This window comes from Emys orbicularis, chromosome 8 (genome assembly GCF_028017835.1).
Source record: "Emys orbicularis isolate rEmyOrb1 chromosome 8, rEmyOrb1.hap1, whole genome shotgun sequence".
In the NCBI taxonomy this organism is placed as follows: domain Eukaryota; kingdom Metazoa; phylum Chordata; order Testudines; family Emydidae; genus Emys; species Emys orbicularis.
In genome coordinates this window covers 24,981,555-25,004,371 of record NC_088690.1, presented here as the reverse complement: position 1 = coordinate 25,004,371, position 22,817 = coordinate 24,981,555, and the positions used below count along the sequence as shown (strand labels likewise).

At 42.5% G+C, this 22,817-nt stretch overlaps 1 protein-coding gene across 1 annotated transcript in view; it reads left to right on the top strand.

Moving 5' to 3' along the window:
* The window catches only part of PIGK (phosphatidylinositol glycan anchor biosynthesis class K), a 119,076-nt gene extending 99,259 nt beyond the window's left edge, over positions 1-19,817 (top strand). Inside the window, exon 11 of the mRNA XM_065409406.1 lies at positions 18,415-19,817. Within this exon, the coding sequence (XP_065265478.1) occupies positions 18,415-18,531 (117 nt within the window). The 3' untranslated portion in view covers positions 18,532-19,817. The remainder of the gene's footprint in view (positions 1-18,414) is intronic.
* Positions 19,818-22,817: the final 3,000 nt, after the last annotated feature.

Sequence of the window (22,817 nt, the reverse complement as noted above, 5' to 3'; positions counted from 1 at the left end):
ACCCATTAATGGCCTAATACAATTAAAAATTTTAAAAGTGTGTCTACATCTCAGCAACCCACAAAATGCTGGGGAAGAGTTAATGTAGTTAAAAAAAACAAAACTTGATCCAAGCAAAAGTTGGAGGGATTTTTCTAAGGGTATGTCTACACTACGAAATTAGGTCGAATTAATAGAAGCCGGTTTTATAGAAATCGGTTGTATACAGCCGATTGTGTGTGTCCCCACATAAAATGCTCTAAGTGCTCTAGTCGGCGGACCGCATCCACAGTACCGAGGCTAGCGTCGACTTCCGGAGCATTGCACTATGGGTAGCTATCCCAGAGTTCCTGCAGTCTCCGCCGCCCATTGGAATTCTGGTTTGAGATCCCAATGCCCGAATGATGCAAAACAGTGTCGCGGGGGGTTCTGGGTACATGTCGTCAGGCCCCTCCCCCTCCGTCAGAGCAACGGCAGACAATAGATTCGCGCCTTTTTACCTGGGTTACCTGTGCAGACAACATACCACGGCAAGCATGGAGCCCGCTCAGCTCAGCTCACAGTCACCATATGTCATCTGGGTGCCGGCAGACATGGGACTGCATTGCTACACAGCAGCAGCAGCTAACTGCCTTTTGGCGGTAGACGATGCAGCATGACTGGTAGCCTTCATCGGCAATCTGGGTGCTGGCAGCCGTGGGGCTGGCAGCCGTAGGGCTGCATTGCACCAGCCCTTGCCTTTTGCCTTTTGGCAGTAGATGGTTTATTACGACTGGTAACCGTCATCGTCGTACAGCAGTGGCTGGAACTCCGTATGTCCCCCAGTCCCCCATCCCCCCAGTCATATTCTGCTGCCTTCACAATGACAATGATGGCTATCAGTCGTAGTATGCCATTTTCTGCCAAGCGCCCTGTTGGATCATTGCACGTTAGCAGAGTCTTCCCTGAGCAGCAGATCGTGCAATAGGCCTGAAGGCCATCGTCATCATACAGGAAAAATGTGGCTATAACTGCCAAGCGCCCAGTATTTGCTGCCAAGCACCCAGAAGATGCCGAGGGCTATCAGTCATGCTGCACCGTCGTCTTAAGATGTAAAAAATAGATTTGTTCTGTATTCATTTGCTTCCCCCCTCCCTCCGTCAAATCAACGGCCTGCTAAACCCAGGCTTTTGAGTTCAATCTTTGGGGGGAGCCATTCTGTGTGACAGTTGTTTGTGTTTCTCCCTGATGCACAGCCACCTTTGTTGATTTTAATTCCCTGTACCTGTACGCCATGTCGTCACTCGCCTCTCCCTCCCTCCCTCCCTCCCTCCTTCCCCTGGTCCGTCAGATACTACTTTCGCGCCTTTTTTCAGACTAGACGCCATAGCTAGCCCGCTCATGGAGCCCGCTCAGATCACCGCGGCAATTATGAGCACTATGAACAGCACGCGCATTGTCCTGGAGTATATGCAGAGCCAGGACATGCCAAAGCAAAACCAGGACCAGCCGAGGAGGCGATTGCAGCGCGGCCACGAGAGTGATGAGGAAATTGACATGGACATAGACCTCTCACAAAGCACAGGCCCCAGCAATGTGGAAATCATGGTGTTCCTGGGGCAGGTTCATGCCGTGGAACGCCGATTCTGGGCCCGGGAAACAAGCACAGACTGGTGGGACCGCATCGTGCTGCAGGTGTGGGACGATTCCCAGTGGCTGCGAAACTTTCGCATGCGTAAGGGCACTTTCATGGAACTTTGTGACTTGCTTTCCCCTGCCCTGAAGCGCCAGAATACAAGGATGAGAGCAGCCCTAACAGTTGAGAAGCGAGTGGCGATAGCCCTGTGGAAACTTGCAACGCCAGACAGCTACCGGTCAGTCGGGAATCAATTTGGAGTGGGCAAATCTACTGTGGGGCTGCTGTGATCCAAGTTGCCAGGGCAATGAAAGACCTGGTGATATCAAGGGTAGTGACTCTGGGAAACGTGCAGGCCATAGTGGATGGCTTTGCTGCAATGGGATTCCCAAACTGTGGTGGGGTGATAGACGGAACCCATATCCCTATCTTGTCACCGGAGCACCAAGCCACCGAGTACGTAAACCGCAAGGGGTACTTTTCAATGCTGCTGCAAGCCCTGGTGGATCACAAGGGGCGTTTCACCAACATCAACGTGGGATGGCCGGGAAAGGTACATGATGCTCGCGTCTTCAGGCACTCTGCTCTGTTTCGAAAGCTGGAGGAAGGGACTTTCTTCCCGGACCAGAAAATAACCGTTGGGGATGTTGAAATGCCTATCGTGATTATTGGGGACCCAGCCTACCCCTTAATGCCATGGCTCATGAAGCCGTACACAGGCAGCCTGGACAGGAGTCAGGACCTGTTCAACTATAGGCTGAGCAAGTGCCGAATGGTGGTGGAATGTGCATTTGGACGTTTAAAAGCGCGCTGGCGCAGCTTACTGACTCGCTCAGACCTTAGCGAAAAGAATATCCCCATTGTTATTGCTGCTTGCTGTGCGCTCCACAATATCTGTGAGAGTAAGGGGGAGACATTTATGGCGGAGTGGGAGGTTGAGGCAAATCGCCTGGCCGCTGATTACGTGCAGCCAGACACCAGGGCGGTTAGAGGAGCACAGCAGGGTGCGGTGCGCATCAGAGAAGCTTTGAAAACGAGTTTTGTGACTGGCCAGGCTACGGTGTGAAACTTCTGTTTGTTTCTCCTTGATGAACCCTCCGCCCCCCCCCCCACCCGGTTAACTCTACTTCCCTGTAAACCAACCACCCCACCCTCCCCTACCCTCCCCCCTTCGAGCACCACTTGCAGAGGCAATAAAGTCATTGTTACTTCACATTCATGCATTCTTTATTAATTCATCACACAACTAGGGGGATAATTGCAAAGGTAGCCCGGGATGGGTGGGGGAGGAGGGAAGGAAAAGGACACACTGCAGTTTAAAACTTTAACTCTTATTGAAGGCCAGCCTTCTGATGCTAGGGCAATCATCTGGGGTGGAGTGACTGGGTGGCCGGAGTCCCCCCCACCGTGTTCTTGGGCGTCTGGGTGAGGAGGCTATGGAACTTGGGGAGGAGGGCTGTTGGCTACACAGGGGCTGTAGCGGCGGTCTCTGCTCCTGCTGCCTTTCCTGCAGCTCAACCATACGCTGGAGCATATCAGTTTGATGCTCCAGCAGCCGGAGCATCGACTCTTGCCTTCTGTGTGTAAGCTGACGCCACCTATCATCTTCAGCCCGCAACTTGCTCTGTTCATCCCGCGATTCAGCACGCCACCTCTCCTCTCGTTCATATTGTGCTTTTCTGAAATCAGTCATTGACTGCCTCCACGCATTCTGCTGTGCTCTGTCAGCGTGGGACGACATCTGTAGTTCTGTAAACATGTCATCACGCGTCCTACGCTTTCTCTTTCTAATCTTCACTAGCCTCTGTGAAGGAGAAACATTTGCAGCTGGTGGAGGAGAAGGGAGAGGTGGTTAAAAAAGACACATTTTAGAGAACAATGGGTACACTCTTTCACGTTAAATTTTGCTGTTCACATTACACAGCACATGTGCTTTCGTTACAAGGTCGCATTTTTCCTCTTATATTGAGGGCCTGCCGGTTTGGTGTGAGAGATCACTCACGCAGTGCCAGGCCACAGATTTCAGCTTGCAGGCAGCCATGGTAACACACAGTCTTTTGGCTTTTTTAACCTTCTTAACATGTGGAATGGTTTCAAACAGTAGTGCTCTCATTTCCCATACCAAGCACCCGTTGGGTTGGCCATTTAAAATGGGTTTGCAATGTAAAAGGAGGGGCTGCGGTTTCAGTGTTAACATGCAGCACAAACACAACTAACTCCCCTCCCCCACACACCCAATTCTCCGGGATGATCACTTCACCCCTCCCCCCCACCGCATGGCTAACAGCGGGGAATATTTCTGTTCAGCAGAGCAGGAACGGGCACCTCTGAATGTCCCTTCCCCTTAATAAAATTGCCCCATTTCAACCAGGTGACCGTGAATGATATCACTCTCCTGAGGATAACAAAGAGCTATAAGGAATGGATGTTGTCTGCATGCCAGCAAACACCGGGACCATACGCTGCCATGCTTTGTTATGCAATGATTCCAGACTACGTGCTACTGGCCTGGCGTTGTAAAGTGTCCTACCATGGCGGACGGGATAAGGCAGCCCTCCCCAGAAACCTTTTGCAAAGGCTTTGGGAGTACATGAAGGAGAGCTTTCTGGAGATGTCCCTGGAGGATTTCCGCTCCATCCCCATACACGTTAACAGACTTTTCCAGTAGCTGTACTGGCCGCGATTGCCAGGGCAAATTAATGATTAATCATTAAACATGCTTGCTTTTAAACCATGTGTAATATTCACAAAGGTACACTCACCAGAGGTCCCCTGTGTGCCCTCAGGGTCTTCGGTGAGTTCGGGGGTTACTGGTTCCAGGTCCAGGGTGACAAACATATCCTGGCTGTTGGGGAAACCTTGCGGCTTCCTTGCGGCTGTGAGCTATCTACATTTTCTCCATCCTCCTCTTCCGAACCCTCTTCCCTGTGTGTTTCTCCAGTGAAGGAGTCATAGCACATGGTTGGGGTAGTGGTGGCTGCACCCCCTAGAATGGCATGCAGCTCCGCGTAGAAGCGGCATGTTTGCGGCTCAGTCCCGGACCATGCGGCTCATGCCGTAGAAGCGGCATGTTTGCTTCTCTGGCTTTCTGGTAGGCTTGCCTTAGCTCCTTAATTTTCACGCGGCACTGCTGTGCATCCCTGTTATGGCCTCTGTCCTTCATGGCCTTGGAGACCTTCTCTAATATTTTGCCATTTCGTTTACTGCTTCGGAGTTCAGCCAGCACTGATTCATCTCCCCATATGGCGAGCAGATCCCGTACCTCCCGTTCTGTCCATGCTGGAGCTCTTTTGCGATCCTGGGACTCCATCACGGTTACCTGTGCTGATGAGCTCTGCGTGGTCACCTGTGCTGTCCATGCTGAGCAAACAGGAAATGAAATTCAAACGTTCGCGGGGCTTTTCCTGTCTACCTGGCCAGTGCATCTGAGTTGAGAGTGCTGTCCAGAGCGGTCACAATGAAGCACTGTGGGATAGCTCCCGGAGGCCAATAACGTCGAATTCCGTCCACACTACCCCAATTCCAACCCCCTAAGGCCGATTTTATCGCTAATCCCCTCGTCGGAGGTGGAGTAAAGAAACCGGTTTAAAGGGCCCTTTAAGTCGAAAGAAAGGGCTTCGTCGTGTGGACGTGTCCAGGCTTAATTCAATTTAACACGGCTAAAGTCGACCTAAACTTGTAGTGTAGACCAGGCCTAAGTAAGGGAAAACCTTCTGATTTATCAAAACTTCTAAATTATGTAATGGAATTGGCTTTTTATTTTGGTGAACAGGGTATTTAGCAATAGAAAAGGTGAAATATACTTATTCCTTCAAAGTTACTCTTATCCTGTGATCCGTTTAACTGTGCTGGATCAAACTCTTTCCCATGACTTTCAATGGGACAAACATGTGACTTTGAATGCTGTTTGTAGTATTAAATACTAAAATGTACAATGTTTTAAATTATTTTTATTGGCAGACAGGATTTGGGAATTGTATATACATATAAACTGCAACCTTTCCCTCCCTGGGAGCCAGAAGGCCAGATTTTAGCTGTAAGTCACTGCTTGGAGCAAGGTGAGACGTGGCCAAGCAACAGTGTGGGAATGGCTGGCTAAGCCAGAGTTCCTCTGTGGTCTTATTTACACTTGGAAATTATATTGTTTGAAGGGCAAAGATCTGTTGCAGTGGTGTACACAAACTGTAACCTGTAAAAGTGGCAGAGCTCCCATTCCAGCATGCACTGCTGGGGCTTTTATGACATTTGTGGCAAGCCACGGCCCAGAACTGCTTTTACTCTCTCCCCATTATGCACCTGAGGAGAGCTGGCCATGTTCTTGTCACTGCACCCTTTCTTTTCCCAAATAGCTGTGGATGGGAGTTGCCCAGCTATTCACCATGCGTTTTCTGGGAGGAGTGGGGTGAAGGGTCATATTTGGTGTTGACCTCTTCACCATAGGCTTAGTTCTCTTATTAGCAGTGGTATGGGATGTCACATTTATTTAAATGTATCCGCAGCATTAAAAAAATGAGCAGCTTTGTGAAGTACTTGAAATCCTCAGATGAAGGGTGATGTATATGCACAGAACATCAGTAGTCTTTATTACTAACTTTATTGCATAAATACTACTACTCACATGGGGCCTTAGGACCCAGTCCTGCAAGCTTATGCACCGGCTTACCTTCAGACATGTGATTGGCCCCACTGATTTCAGTGAGGACCCACTTGTGTGACTAAAGTTACACACATGCAGGAGTGGGGCCTTTGTTAATAAAACATGATTATTCAAGCAATGTGCAGAAGACTGTCCAAGAAATAAGATGTAATTTCAGTTTCTGACTATAATTTAGTATTCTTGCACATTTTCATTACTTTATGTAATAAATAACTTTGGCATTTATTAAACATGCATTTGACTTTATTCTAATTGTTTCCTTCTGTATGGCAGCTTCTGTGATAGGCAATATTTACTTAAATAGGATTTCAGTGAACAGTAAAATTAACAATTCTGGCTTTGCTAATTTAAGGTGCTATGCACAGCATTTCTTCTTCTGAGTACGAACAGAAACAACAGAAATTGTTACCTGTAAGCCCACATTGATAAAGTAATGCTGCTGTTACTGTTACCATGTTTTGATGTAAGTCTCATCAATTTAATCTTGGTATATTTAGCACTGTTGTGATGGCAATTATCTTTTTTGACACTCTCAGGTGTAGACACTCCTAGCTCCAAATATATTTACATATTCATCTCACTTAATTGTCGTGTAATTTTAATGAGAGTTATATTGGTGGGTTTTGTGTTAAGTTAATTATATTTTGTTTACCCTTCAGTAGCACCTTGTGAGGATTGTGGCAGTGTAATGCACAAGCCCATCTTGACAGAACTGATGAATAGCTAGAGATAGAGGTATTGGCAGGCTGCTCACCAGTGCCATGTCTAGAATTTGTTTTCCTTAATAATTCAGAAAGGCTGGAATTCGATAAAATCATTTCCATTTTCAGAGTGAACGGAAAGGGTAAATGAATAAAGACTCCAGTAATGGAACCATTGTGTTTGTGTTGTCGAACAGGCAGGGCAGCGTCACATTTTATTGTTCCCTGTGAAAATTATTTGTGCATGTGGTTTCTTTGTGGAATCAGTTTCTGCTCTGTTGGCTAGATTTCTCTTTGCTGGGTGTCACTTTTACCTAGCCCAACCCTACTGGTGGTTGTGGGGTTGGCCCTTTCCACCTCAGTAATTGTAATCCACAGCTTGTAATCCTTGAGGGGGCCACTTAGGGATTTGGGGCAAAATCAGTACTTGGTCCTGCTAGTGAAGGCAGGGGGCTGGACTCGATGACCTTTCGGGGTCCCTTCCAGTTCTATGAGATAGGTGTATCTCCATATATATAATGGCCATACTTTAACATGCTCAGATAAATGAGGCAGATCCTTCTCACCTGCTTTCCTCTCCCCCCTGAGGTGTGTGCTCACTTCTCTCCTCAGCGTAATGCAGTTTGAGAAATGCAAGCTAATCCTGATGCTAGAACAGTGAGCCCATCTGTTTACATGCATAATGTAATGCACAACACAGGGCAGAGGAGGACTTCTCTAATTCTAGCTGTAGAGATTCTGGGGACATTTTTAAAAACATCTCATCCCAGCAGTGAAGTTTCCAAGAAGAGGGAATATTTATTTGGATTCTAATGCCTTCAAATGTAGCCACTGAGATGTTTGATTAGATCTTGTACTCAGTATAGCATGTTGAGGAGAAAATCTAATGTTGTCTAACATCTGCTGTTAATACAGCCTGCCACCTGGAAATAAATGGATACTCATGGGATATCCAGGGGAAAATAACGGTAGAAACGTCCCTAATCATTTATGAATATCACTGTTTCTCCATGTAAATAAACACATCTTTATTTGTTTTAGAGTGAATACGTTTACATTTGGTAGTGGATGTTTTGGGACATACAATTAGTTTTTATAAGATTAAAGAAAAAAATATGCCTTAAAGAATCTCAGTTTAAAAATAACTGCATGGGCTGGCCCAGTGATTCGAAGTGGCTCTATATTGTACTGTCATATATGGTGGATCAGAGGTGGGCTTCTGAGCAGGAAGAGTTCTGCCTCTTAAAATGATGATGTGGCTGGTACCTGGTGTAGCCTTGACAAGCTGATATGGAAGATGTAATATACTAGCCAAGTGTGTGTGGTCATGGCTGTCTGTAATTGCTGTCACCCACAGAAGGTAGCATACTACTAATATAGTTACTCCTTCAGCTCACGTGGCTTGAACAGTTTGTTTCTGGAGTCTATCCCCACTGGCAACCAGTTGTTATAAAGCAGTGGCCTTTATAAGAGTACGCTCCTCTGTATGTCAGACCATTGGGATGAGATATAGAGATTGGAGCAGAGCCAGAAGTCACGGAGTTTGGGGAAAGGTAAAGACTAGGGCTGGAGTGGGAGCAGGCGCAGATTGGAGCAAGGATTTGTACAGGAGGCAGGTCTGGTGCAGCTGTAGGCAAAGAACTCATTGAGCAGCTGCTGTTGCTACAAGGCTTAAATGATGATCTGCTAGCTCTTCTATATAAGAACTACCATACTGGCTCAGACCAATGGTATGTCTAGCCTGGTATCCTATCTTCCAACAGTGCCCAATGACTAGAACAGGGCAACCATCAAGTGATCCATCCCCTGTCATGCCATCCCACCATCTGACAGTCAGAGGGCTAGGACACCCAAGTATGGGGTTGCATCCCTGACCATCATGGCTAATAGCCATCGATTGACCTATCCCCCATGAACTTATCTAATTCCAGTTATAGTTTGGGCCTTCACAACATCCCCTGGCAGAGAGTTCTACAGGTTGGCTGTGGGTTGTGTGAAGTAGTACTTTTTTTGTTTGTTTTAAAGCGGCTGCCTATTAATTTCATTGGGTGACTCTAGTTTCTTGTGTTATGTGAAGGAGTAAATAACACTTCCTTATTCACATTCTCCACATCATTGATGATTTTATAGACCGCTATCATATCCCCCCTTAATCATCTCTTTTCCAAGATGAATAGTCCCAGTCTTTTTAATCTCTCTTCATATGGAAGCTGTTCCTTACCCCTAATCATTTTTGTTGCCTTACTTTTTCCAATTCTAATATATGTTTTTTGAGATGGGGTGACCAGAACTGCACACAGTATTTGAGGTATGAGCATACTGTGGATTTATACAGTGGCATTATGATATTTTCGGTCTTACTATCTATCCCTATCCTAATGGTTCCTAACATTCTGTTAGCTTTTTTGACTGCTGCTGCATATTGAGTGGATGTTTTCGGAGAACTATCCACAGTGACTCCAAGATCTCTCTCTTGAGTGGTAGACCCCATGATTTTGAATATATAGTTGTGATTGTGTTTTTCAATGTGCATTTATCAACACTGAATTTCATCTGCCATTTTGTTGTCCGGTCATCCAGTTTTGTGAGATCACTTTGTAAATATCTTGAGTAGTTTTGTATGATCTGTAAACTTTGCCACTTCCCTGTTCACCCCCTTTTCTAGATCATTTATGACTATGTTGAACAGCACTGGTCCCAGAACAGATCCCTCTCTGTTTACCTCTCTCCATGCTGAAAACTAAGCATGTATTCCTACCCTTTTTTTCGTATCTTTTAACCAGTGACTGATCCACGAGAGAATCTTCCCTCTTATTCCATGACTGCTTAGTTTGCTTAAGAGCCTTAGTGAATGGACCTTGTTAAAGGCTTTCTGAAATTCCAAGTACATTATATCTATTAGATCACCCTTGTCCATATGTTTGTTTGACATCCTCACAGAATTGTAATAGATTGGTGAGGCATGATTTCGCTTTACAAAAGCCATGTTGACTCTTCCCCAACAAATTGTGTTAATCTATGTGTCTGATAATTCTGTTCTTTATTATAGTTTCAACCAATTTGTCTGGTACTGAAGTTAGGCTTATTGGCCTGTAATTGCCAGAATCACCTCTGGAGCCATTTAAAAAAAATTGGCATTACATTAGCTATCCTCCAGTCATCTGGTTCAGAAGCTGATTTAAGTGAGATGTTACAAACCACATTGCTACAGCTGTGCCACTGTAAGCTCGCTAGTGTAGACGTGGCCGTAGTCCTTTAGCTCAAGTGACAGAGGCCTGTACTCTTGCTGCCTAAGGTCCTTGGTTTTATCCCTGGTGTGGATTCTCTTTTGATTCGTTAGAATTACAGTGGGGAGAAGACGTTAAGATTTGTCTCAACCAAAATAACTATGAGCAAGATGTTCAAATATAAGCATTTTAATAAGCTGTTCAAATCCCCCATTTAACTGGACACTTAGAATAGATATATATGCATATAAGTGAGAATCATGTATCAGAATATGGGCATTTTTCAATCACCCATGTCTGTGACCATGGTGTGATGAAAAACATGGTGTATTTGATTAAAATACAGAAAATTAGCTCTGTGGGTCTTGAATAAATTGGGGGAATTTATTGAATAATAGGTGCATTCTACAGAAGACTTCCGTTCTTTTGTCTCCTAAACATACACACAATTTTTTAGCGTCACTTTTCTGTATCATGGGGGTGAAGATTAATGCTTACTTGTAAAGCATTTTAAAATCCTTACAAGATACCATAGAATTTTGGAGAAATACCTGATTAATAAATTGGGTAAAAGTAAAGAATGAAATTGTCACCAGTGTATTGAACAATCTTTTTGGAACAGAAATTAATTTCATAAAACGGCTTATTGAATGAAAAATTTAGACACAGGAAATGACAAGCAAAGCCATCATGGCGTAATTATCATGTTTCTATAGTGATCTTTCAAATTTGAAAGCAAATACATTTGTTTAAGATGCAGTTGTTGGCGTTAACATATTTGTTAAGTGTAGCTAGCATTCTCTCCAGTATGTTGTCTGAGTTTTTTGTTGTTCTTTCATAATTATTTTACTCAAAATGTGGGGTGTCAGTAATCATTACTGTTAATAAGTAAAAACTGGGGGATAAGATGAAAATGCTCTAAATTGTTTTACAGATTAACAGGAATCGTTTATGTTGGAATTCCGTTATGACTTTAATCTTACTGTGGGCACCAAAGAGGATTAAGTTATTACTAGATGGCTGGAATTATTATTTTCCTTAGCCCCCAAAATCAAGACTATAACTGACAAATAAGAAGTTCATACTTTCATTAGATGCACTGGGCATATATATTATGATTATATATTATATGTATATTTCATTTTGAGAGTGAATTCTGTGCTTTCTTTTCAGAATTATAATGATTACCTGATTTGCAATGTAAAATTGCAACTAAATCTGAATTGCTATTAGAATGTCCTTAAAAATATGTGATATGCATGCTGCTTACATGGAGTTCTGTGTAGTGAATTCTGATTGGCCTTTGCAATGCGAGTGTTTAATTTCTTGTTCCTCCTGTTGAATGGTGTCTTTTTTTTCTGAGGGCATGGGACATTTCGTTTTCACTCTCTGATCTGAGGAAGCCTTCCATTTTAAAGATCTCTTTTGAAACGTGGACCTGTTTTGTTTCTGACTTGAGAATGAAATTTGAAATGTCAGCTCTTTAGTGCCGATTACAAAATATAAGAATGGCAAAGAAGAAAAGGTGCCTTTCGTCCATCAGTGGAGGAGAGGAGAAGAAGACAAAGAGGAAAATTTCAGAAAGGAAAATTACTGGGAAGAAAATAAATAAATGCACCCAAAATATTACATAAAACCCATCCTAGTGATGTACTAACACAGTTCTACAGTACCGAACAGGAAGCTTGCTTCAATTCTCTCATCTGATTGCTGACCCCCTAAGCTATCAGAGGCTGGGAATTCCACTGAGGCGGCACGTCCATCATGTAATGGACCCCTTGGAACACAATGCTATTTTGTTTCTGTAATAGTAGATATGGATATTCAGCCCTTAGGTTTTGTGACATAAGCAAAGACCATGGGCTAGATTCACAAAGGGACTTAAATACCTAACTGCCACTTCAGATGACAAGTTCAACATTGAGGCACCATTGCTCAGTTCCCACTTAACCCTGTAGATGCCTAAATTTCGGCAACTGGGCCATGTACACAGTCTCCTCAGTCCAGACACCACCCAGCAGCTCAGTGGCTGAATCATGCCTGTGCCCCAGTAGAATTCTCAAACTAGACATTCCCCTACCTATCTTGCCTTTGGAGCTTGATCTGGTAGGTGGGAGGATGGGGAAGTGGTGGTGCCCCCTCCTGCCCCCTTAACCCAGTGGTAGGGCACACAGCTGGGATGTGGGAGTCCTAGGTGCCATTCCCCCCCATCCCGATCTGGAGCAGAGATTTGAAGTTGGGTCTTCCACCTCCCAGGCGAGTGCCCTAGCGAGTGAGCTGTGGGGTATTCTGGGGCAGGTTTCCCTCAGTCTCTGCTGTTGAAGCTGTTCCTACCGGCCTTTGAAGGGTGGGTCACAGGCCATGACCCTCTCCTCAGCATTTCCTACTTCCTAACTTAGGCAGTTCCCTGGGTGGCTTTTGTGAATCCTATTCTAAGGCATCTAACTCTCCCCATGCATTAGGGAGCCTACAAGCCTAATTCAGGGTTATGAATTCCACTAGGTGGCAGGGCACCTAGGAGTTAGTTATTGAAACGCCTAAATCCCCTTTGTGAATCTAGTCCATCTGGCTAGGACTGGGAAGAAACTTTCTCTGTAAGCATGTTATTGCATAAGTGAGGTCACTTTTGAGGTTTGCTCCTTTTCTTCGACGCGTATGCCACAAGTCACTGTTGGGAATAGGCTACTGTTCTGATCCAGTATGGGAATCCTTGAGTTCCTGACCAAATACTGCTGTAGTTACATTCTGTGAATTGCAGTGCCTACAATCGCCATCAAAATGTGGACACACCAGTTTAAGCCAGTCTTCTGGCCAAATAGTTGTTCTTTTTCATGCAACCTCCACGTTGAAATCAGTGGGAAGTTTTGCCTGGGTAAAGACTAAAGGATTGAGACCTTAGTGACACCTTAAAATAATTTTTTCTTTGCATGTGAAATATAGATGCATACTTTTAAATTTGAACTTTTATTCTGAAACCATTTTCTAACCTAATTGCTTCTGTAGCTTTAGTCCATTTTCTTTATCATTCTTTTCCATAAAATGCATTTTAACGGCAATAACATGTACTGTATGTTTTATGAAAAGTCCTCATTGAAAATCTTGGATGCTTTCCATTAGGATCCCTACAGACCCATCCAATTTGAAAATACACTGTTTTATTCTCTCCTTAATTACAATACTTGGAGCAGCTCTCTGTTAACTGTTTTGAAGTTCCATAGAATAATGATTCTATCAGAACTATAAAGAGTATGACAGAAAATATTCACAGTAGGAAGCTCAGTGTTGCTTAGCTACCTACCTTTTTAATTCGGACTCTCTAGCAATTTGATAATGACTCGCCCTTAAGCTACTAAATGTATTTGTTCATGACACATTGTGCCATTTTATGTGTGCATTTCACCTTTGTGTTACAGCTATTATTGTAGGAATAAAGAGGGCGTTTATAATGGGGTTATATGTAGTGTAAATCAAAAATCTTAAGTACATCAATTATAAAAGCCACTCTTAGTAAAGTTCTCATCTGGGTACTACTCAGGTGAAATTGCTAGATAGAGAAACAGTCTGAACTAAAAGAATTATGGGCCTGATCCTCCAAATATTTACCACTACTGTGAATAGTCCCACTGAAAGCGATAAAACTACCCTTATTAGGGAAAATATATGCAGGGTCAGGCTCCGAATCTTTAAGTGCATGCGTGCATGTGCGCGCGCGCGCACACACACACACACCCGTCAACATAATTTATAATATTTAATTAATTGCAAGTGAAGAGATCACAGCATCCTAATATTTTGTCCATCCAGACTTTTACAAGGAGCATGGCATGGTTGGGTTTAGAAGGAGCTTTGCTTGAATAAGGACTGCAAGTTAGGATCCATGTCAATCAGTGTGCAACTGTGCATAAATGCAAAATACTGGATTTTTAAAGAATTCAGGAGGGAAGATTTGTGTGTTGGCAATTACTTTCTGATCAGCCCTCTTACTAATATCTATACAGGGCCAGATTTGTCAGAGAGATCTCTTAACGTGTTTCCACAAAATTTGTGTATGCACTTGTGTACTCAAAAAAGGTACATTCACACATAAGTACTGGTATTGCACAAACACATGCCCCCATTATGTGGGTACAAATAGGTATATGAAATTTTTGCTCCTGAAGCAATCCCTTTGATTTAATATATTCTTAAGGCCAGAAAGGACCATTACAATATTCTAGCCTGACCATAGAATTTCACCCAATAATCCTTGCAGCAAGCTCAGAAACACTGGTTGAGTTAGAACGTAAATCCAGTTTTGATTTCAAGATTTAAAATTTGGCCCTCAGCGGTGGGGCACTTTATAATTGCCCCCTTCTCTCTCTGCACCTATTTGCATTCTGAAAACATCTTCTAACACCTCCTTCCCACTTCACTGAAAAAACAGCAGCGTTTGTGACTGAAAAGAAACAGAAATGCTTAGACCAAAATGTTAGTTACTGTAAAATTCAAATAATTATTCTAATCACTGACATCTGAAAATTGTTTTGCTTATCTACACCTCTGAAATTCTTAATGTTCTGTGTTTAAAAAAACAAACCAACCCTCTTGTCTATAAGCTATACCCTGTTAGTCTTTGTCTTAGTACTTTCAGTACATATGAAGATTACTTATAAGATTGTTTAGGCAATTTTTAGCCATCTTATTGTGTGTTTTTACATAGACTGGGAAATATGGCTCCATGTAAATACATCAAGTTGAGGAGCATGCTCACTTTCTCTGAATAATAATGTGTTTTGTTTCATGAATAAGCATTAGTGGATAAAGCTTATAACAGAATCTGATTTGACTAACATTTGCCTATGTGTTTTTTTTTCATTGTTTCTATTTGAAATTTGTGTGTGTTGTGGTGGTGTTTTTTTCTTTCTTTCTTGTGGTTGCCTTTTTAACTTTTAAAACTTTAGTACAAAAAAATAATGTTAAAGTCAAAGTGATTTAAAACACACACCTGATAATGTTTGGGCAGTGGAAATCAAGCAATAGAAGAGGTTTTAAATAAATCATTTTTACTGTATTTAAAAGGCTAAAACATCATCTAAGTACCTGATTACATTAAACCAAAATTTAAATTATTTAAAAATCCATCCCAGTATTGTTTCCTTGTACTCCTCCATCTGTCTGTCTGTATCCATCTGTTGTCTCTTGTCTTACACTTGGATTGTAAGCTCCTTGGGGCAGGGACTGTCTTTTTGTTCTGTTTGTACAGCACCTAGCACAATGGGATCCTGCTCCATGACTAGCTTTCTTAGGTTCTTGGGTAACTCGATTAGTTAATAATAATAAACCTCATTCCTTCTCTTATGTCTCCGGTATTTGTCTTATCTCACTCTCTGGCATAGAAAGGAAGGGTGAACTCCTGACCTGGTTAAAATTAATGGCACAACTCCCATTGACTTCAATACCGGCAAGTCTGTAATTCATTATTTCTCAGGATCTTAGGGAGGTAAATGTGTTAAAGTAGAGCACTAATTATATTGTTTTAAGACAGTCATAAACTCTTTTGGGAATCTTACATACAAGTTTTGAGAGTTTCAGGTCATCTCACCCATTTATTTCTGTGCTCTCATTTTATGTGTTGAGTAGTTGTGGGATGTCTATGTGACACCATAGTTGAAAATGTTGGTACATTTAAATATAATTATGTACTCAGCAGCATTATTGACAGTTTTAGGCATGCAACAGAGGCACCTCTTGGACTTGAACATAGCAGTGGTTTAATATTCACATACAGTTTTCAGTTTCTAAATCTGTAATCCTGTTTCTCAAGATATATTTATGTTTAAGATAACTGAGCATGCAGCTTCACTACTCCCAACTATTTTCCTTTATGTTGCTTTAGTCTTTCTATCAATAATATATCCAGTACATTTTAAAGTTGTGCTGCCTGGCTTTGAACAGATTATTTTGTGTCCTTGAATTCAAATGTAAAAGCATTACTGTACCAGACTCCATTTTCTCTTGGAATTTCATGGGGAAAGCTTCAGTACATGGCATGACAAAACGTAAAACCATACTCCTAGGTCACCTTATAAATATTTATACATATAAATTCTTTAAAGAAATTAAATTATGTGTTCTGTACAAAATAGAAGAGAGGCTTTTAGTGTCACTGACTGCAAATGGAAGTCATTTGTCTAGAAGGGTCAGGTGCCACTTTGTGGTAAGGATTTGTCTCAGCTCCAAGAAGAGAAAGATTGATAGTACAAAGAGATTGATGAAATGAGCAATGCAATATGCATACGAAGTTGTGGGTTAATTAGAAGAATTTAAACAAGAAAGTTCCTTTGTATGGAGAAGTGTTTGGGAGCTGTTACTCTCAGAACTGAGGTACATTGGCAGCTTGCACATTTAGACTTGATTTTCCTGAGATATTTACATGGAGCTGTGTGGTTGCGAATACCAATGAAGGGGTATCAACAGCAGATACGTTTTATAGTTAACGATAGTTCTTTAGCAAATGTAAGGATGTATATATTTACTTTCTTTTAAATCTTCTGCTTTGTTGTTATTAATGTAAATTATAATCTGAGTTTCTTGGTTCTTTCAGCAGGGAAAATAAATTCAATAACATTTCATGGGCCTGTTTTTCTGGTTTGTGTCTCAAGCCCTCCTGTTTCCATTTGTTTTGTTTATGCATAACAAATATTATACGTAAAGAGAAATTTTCTCTTGATTTAGAAAAAAAAAAAAAAAAACTATCCAGATCTATCCAGCTTTAGAAAATGGAGGCAGAGAAATCCAAAGGCTTTTGTTGTTGATTGAAAAGCTGTTTTGAAAGAACAGACGCTGCAAACTGCACCTATGGCTTTAAAGTTCCCAGCCACCTGGTGCATTTAGTGGGAAACAGCAAGCTTCCTATAACCAGTTTCATGCAGAAATTGGAACTGTAGAGTATTTTGTATTTGTAATAATTTACCTGAGTGAAATATGACTGTTTTAATTTGACTTCATGCTACAAAAGCAGAACACCTTTGAATGCTCATGGTATAGAAGGAGAATATGGTTCAAGCTTTAGGTAGAAAATGTATATATTCTATGCATGACTGATGGCTTTTCTAATAACAAGAAGCCAAATCACGCCTCAGAAAATGAACAAAAACTAAGCAAGAACTTCAGTACAGTATTTGTGCTATTTAGATGTGGCCTATTTCTTTAGCAATTCTATTTTAGCCGCATGTGTTTATTTTTCTTTGAGCAACTCCACCCTTTGCATACACCTAGGATTCTGCATTACTGTTTATGGTGTTAGATTGTGTGCAGGAGGTGTTGAGTTATGCTTCTCATAAGAATTGCAACTCTGATATCTCTGATTTCAGCATGTTTAAATTCTCAGCCAAAATGTTGCATGTACGTAGCATGAATTACACAGATCTTAGACAGATTTTGGGCACTCTAGGTCTCTACCTGGCAGAGTTCATTTCCCACCACAGACCATACAAGATCTGAAATTTTCATGGTGCTGAGGAGAGAGCAGAAGTGATACGAATCTTACCATTCAGTTTGTATCAGAAGGGGCGTAGCTGTCCTGGATATAGTTCACTTGTCTGCAGATAAGAGGATTGTTCAAGGGAGGAGTACTGATTGAGGACCAGGCAAGCACAGGCTCTTGGGCTTCCTGAGGTGCAAATCCTAGGGGAAACTACTGCGTTCAAATCAATCATACTGTGTATTATAGTAATTTAACTATTAATAATTATTTATATATTTAAATAACTATTAATTCATTAAATAACTCAGCACAGAAGGAACATCTGACCATTTCTTAGATGATGAAAAACCACACTTTCACACTTAAGAATGTGTATTTTTAATACCCAACAAAGTTTTACCAAATTCTCCCATAAAATTTCACAGTTCGCCTGAGCCCAAGCATGAGAGATTTCACTCCAAACAAATGTGTGAAGGATTTTTCTTCTGGAAAGTTATGTGCACCTGCAATTAGTGTACAACGAAAGTGGTGTCTCACTCATAGCTATAGCGTCACTCCCAAGATGCAGGTATAACAGGCTGTCAACTCACTTCACGCCAGTTACTTTTAACTTCATTAAAAGGACAGATGTTTGGCGCTGGATATCAGCTTTGTAAAGGATGTGCATATTGTCAATATTTTGCTCAAGTGAAAAGATTTTTTTTCCAGTTGATAAATCCAATAAGTATTTAGCATGAAGAACTAACAGTGATACCGTTTTTATTTTACAGAAACCAAAACAGAAAGACTGGCATCCTCCAGGAGGTTTTATTCTAGGACTCTGGGCATTGATTATCATGGTTTTCTTTAAAACATATGGAATCAAGCACATGAAATACATCTTCTAGGTTTTCTGAGCAACCAAGATGATTGCACTGACTGCAACATGGGATGAAAATTGGTGTTATCAAAGGTTCTTTATTTGTGTATTATGTCTGTTTGTAGTGACAAATAATGCTGAAACCTCACATCTAGATGCTCTTTTGATGTTGTGTCATCTGTCCTCCTTTCTGTAAAAAGCCTAACTAATGGTTATACTATTAGATAAAATGTATTTAAATGAGAAAGTATAAAATTAATGTTGTTTCTGAGCAATTTTTCATCCTGTGTTTTCGGAGAGAGCAGGAAAACTGAAGATCTCAGCTGAATCTTTAAAATGTTAAGGCTGTTTATGAATTGTAAAAAGGGAGAATTCTTTCCCCTCCACCTTTAAGTAAATCTTTTTTAAAAGTTATCCCATCACTGGAACAAAGGTCTAGACAGTACGCAGAACCTTATTTAAGTAAGATGTAATTTTATCAATAAAAACTTAAGTCACTCTACAGACTTCAGGCATGACATATTGAAAACTTGCTCAACAGAAACAAAAATATTGTAGAAAATATTGATTATTTTTTTTTTGGTGTTAAATACAATCCTTTAGATCAGTACTTTTACCTAGGGCAATTTTGGGTTTAGGATTCTATGAGCCATTAGAATTGAAAACAAAAATATGGCCAAACAATGACCTAATTGAAGCTACTTGAATAAAAAGCTGCCAAAATGTGTGAAAACATTATTTCATCTTGTCCATTAGAAATCAGTAAATATCTAATAAGAACAAACCAATAGATATGTCAAAACAGAATTTACAAGACTTAAAACAATGCAGCTCAGAAACTCTTGAGTACAATAGTACAATTTTACAACTATTTTAAATCCCTGATACCAGAGTCAATTTTCCTCTCTGCAAAGAAGATCCAATGTATCTAACGCATTGGAAACCCCTCTAATCCAGATTGCATAGCCTTAAAAAGACAGTGTTGCAAGGTCTATGAATGGTTCTATGAATGAATGGTTAATGTATGCTTAATTGGGCTTTGTTCTTAGATTTTACCAATATTAGGTGACAGGAGGACCAAATCTGTTCATATACAGGAACAACAAATGCCAGAAGAGAGATTTCTGAAAAAATTTTTCCTGAATGCCTAAGGGTTCTGCTCTGTATGCCAAATATAAAGATTAGATATACAGGAAGGGAATAGTCTATCCGGCATAAATCTCTAAAAATCATTAGCTACTGTTTGTATTTGTATTACTAATGTATAGATACCTGGATCATTTTGTTGGAGAGAATACAGCATTAAACATTGCCACATTGCATAGAACATGTACATTAGATGTTTTTATCATTGTTATTTTTAGGCTTGATTGTAGCATCTTGCTACAGCCTCATGTTAGGGGTGGTGTTGAGGTGCGCTGTCCTACAGGCACAATCCCACCCCCAGCTCTGGTGAGCACAAACTTAGTGCTGCTTCTGAAAAGGGTCTGGTGTCTGCCCAGGTACTTCTAATGCAGGGGTGGGGAAGCTTTTTTCTATCAAGGGCCATTGACCCACAGAAAAAATCAGTCGAGGGTCACACACACGTAAAAAGCAAGGGTCTGATCCAAAGCCCATGCTGTTGACTACCCCGGTCTTTGGATCAGATGCTGTGATGAGGTTCCCGCCGTAAATCAGCCCTGCCATCCCCTGGTGGTGGTGTGTGGGCAATGATGCGGGGGGGGGGGGGGGGTGGGAGCAGGAGAAATTGGGGCCATTTCCCCCCCCCCCAGCCTTGTAGGGGCGATGGACACTCTAGCCAGGGGTTGCCTGGGGCCCCGAGTTCACATCCAGCTCCGAGAGGAGATGCTGCTCTCCAGCAGCAACAGCTCCTGTCCCACCTCCCCACACCGGGCCTGGCTCCTGAAGCAGCAGGCCTTTCTTTTTTGAGTATTCCTCTGCCGCCCCTGGGCTGCCCGCTTGCTCGCCTGCCGCCCTCCTCCCAGTGCCGGATTAGCCACTGGGCCAAGGGGGCGTGTCCAGGAACCCCAGCCAATTGGGGGGCCCCAGAAAAATGGGAGCCCACCTGCTCCGACCCGGCGCTCCAGCCGGGGAGCGGGGTCGGGGCATGGGGGGTTGCTGGAGCGCCGGGCGGTGCAGGGTGAGCCCCGGACCCGGTGGAATGGGGTCAGCCCCCAACCCCGTTCCGTGGCCCGGATGAAATTAAGCAATGGGCCGGGCCGTAGGTTCCCCACCTCTGTTCCACTGGCTGGTGCTAGAGACTAGTAGCATCTGCACTACTCCCACAGAGTCGTCCTGCTCCATAAGCACAATGTTGTGCTCAGCACCTGTGATGGGCACAATGTCGGGGTAGGGAGCTGTAGACTTTTTCTTGCATATTTGCACACGCATCTCCATCTTGGCACTGCCATGAATGAGAGAAATGGGCAAATAGAGGCAGACTGTACCTTTGTATTCCTTTAAAAAAAATAAGAGATTTTTAAGGGAAAGTGGATGGCCTGAGGGGTTACTACTGGGATATAGAATCTTTCACCTCTAGAACCCTAATTCAAATCTAGCTGTGGGTCATAGCACTTGAAACTTTCTTTTTCTGAGCACCGGTGATGTGGTTTGATGTTAAGTTGGAAACAAAGAGATTCCCTGCACGAAGCACCTTACTGGCTAACAACAGGGTAGACTGTGAGAAATAAGATTAAGATTGGAACTTGCTCTCGTTACATCATCCAAACGCCCCACACACATGCCACCAAGTGGATGAGATGCCAGTGAATGATTGAGCTTGGAAAACACTGTCCTCTCTTTGCTAGAGGAGGCCTCTTCAAGTCAGAGTGGGACACAGTGGCAGGACAGCAGTAAGAAGCTAGCACTCCATGCTGTACCTGTTCTGTGGCCAAAGAGAAGGTGCATTTCTCCCTGGCGTTCAGTCCAGCACCTTTCACAAGCAGTAGATTCACTCACAATAATTATAACACCTGTAAGGAATAGGATTTTTTGTTCTAAAAATGAAATGGCATAAGACTGACAAGAATTTAAAATGAAAAGTGCAATCTATCTCTGCTATTTCTAATGCACCTATCAATATAGTATCTATTGTAGACATCCATTAGAAAATTGAGTCAATTAAATTTGTCCTTAAAGGACCTCTGTGTACCTATTGTTCCTCAATTCAGCTGCTGATACATTTTTTTTCTTTTTTCTCTCAAATAATTATTTTTATCAAATGATAAATCGGCTTTACAGGCAGATTTGGTCACATTTTAAAAGACAGCTGAAGTGACATTAATAGAGCTTTCAGACCCTGTTTCAACTGCAATTAAATTTTCTTATTCAGATTCCTTAGGCCTTATTCATTTCCCCCCACCCTTTTACTGTCTTCGTCTGAGTGAAATGATAGGCAGGAGAATCAACAGAGCTGGGCTGAATTTTGAGGGGCAGGGAAGAAATCAGTGATGCTGTACTTTTGAAAAGAGAATCTGCTTGGGGAAAAGGAGGCAGTTAGGTGGGTTATTAAAACGTAATTTACAGAAGGGAAAACTCAGTAAGTAAACCCACACAGCTGATTAAAATGAAGTAAGAAAAACAATTAGAATGGAATGCAACAATCGATGCTTAATGCATTTATGGTTGAGATATTTAAAATCAGAGAATACAAATGTAAGGCTGCAAGGGGCCTTGAGAGGTCATCAAGTTCAACCCTCTGTGCTGAGGCAGGACTCAAGTAAACCTAGACTAGGGGTTCTAAACTTTTTCTTTCTGAGCCCCCCCTCCCCTTACCCCAACATGCCATAAAAACTCCAAGGCCCACCTGTGTCACAATGACTGGTTTTCTGCATACTAAAGCCAGGGCCGGCATTAGGGGGTAGCAAGCTGGGCAATTGCCTGGGACCCCACAAAGCTACATTGCTCAGGCTTCCGCTTCAGCATCGGGTGGCGGGGCTCAGGGCCCTGGCTTCAACCCCATGCAGCAGGGCTTCGGCTTTCTGCCCTAGGCCTCAGGGATTCTAATGCTGGCCCTGCTTGGTGGCCCCCCTGAAACCTGCTCGCGGCTCCCCAGGGGGCCTCAGACCCCTGGTTGAGAACCACTGACCTAGAACTTCCCTGGCCCCTGACAGGTGTTTGTCCAACATGTTCTTAACTTCCAATGATGGGGATTCCACAACTTCCCTTGGAAGCCAATTCCAGAGCTTAACAACCCTGATAGTTATAAAGTTTTTCCTAATATCTAACCTAAATCTCCCTTGCTGCAGATTAAGCCCATTATTTCTTGTCCTACCATCTGTGGACATGGAGAACAACTGATCGCCATCATCTTTA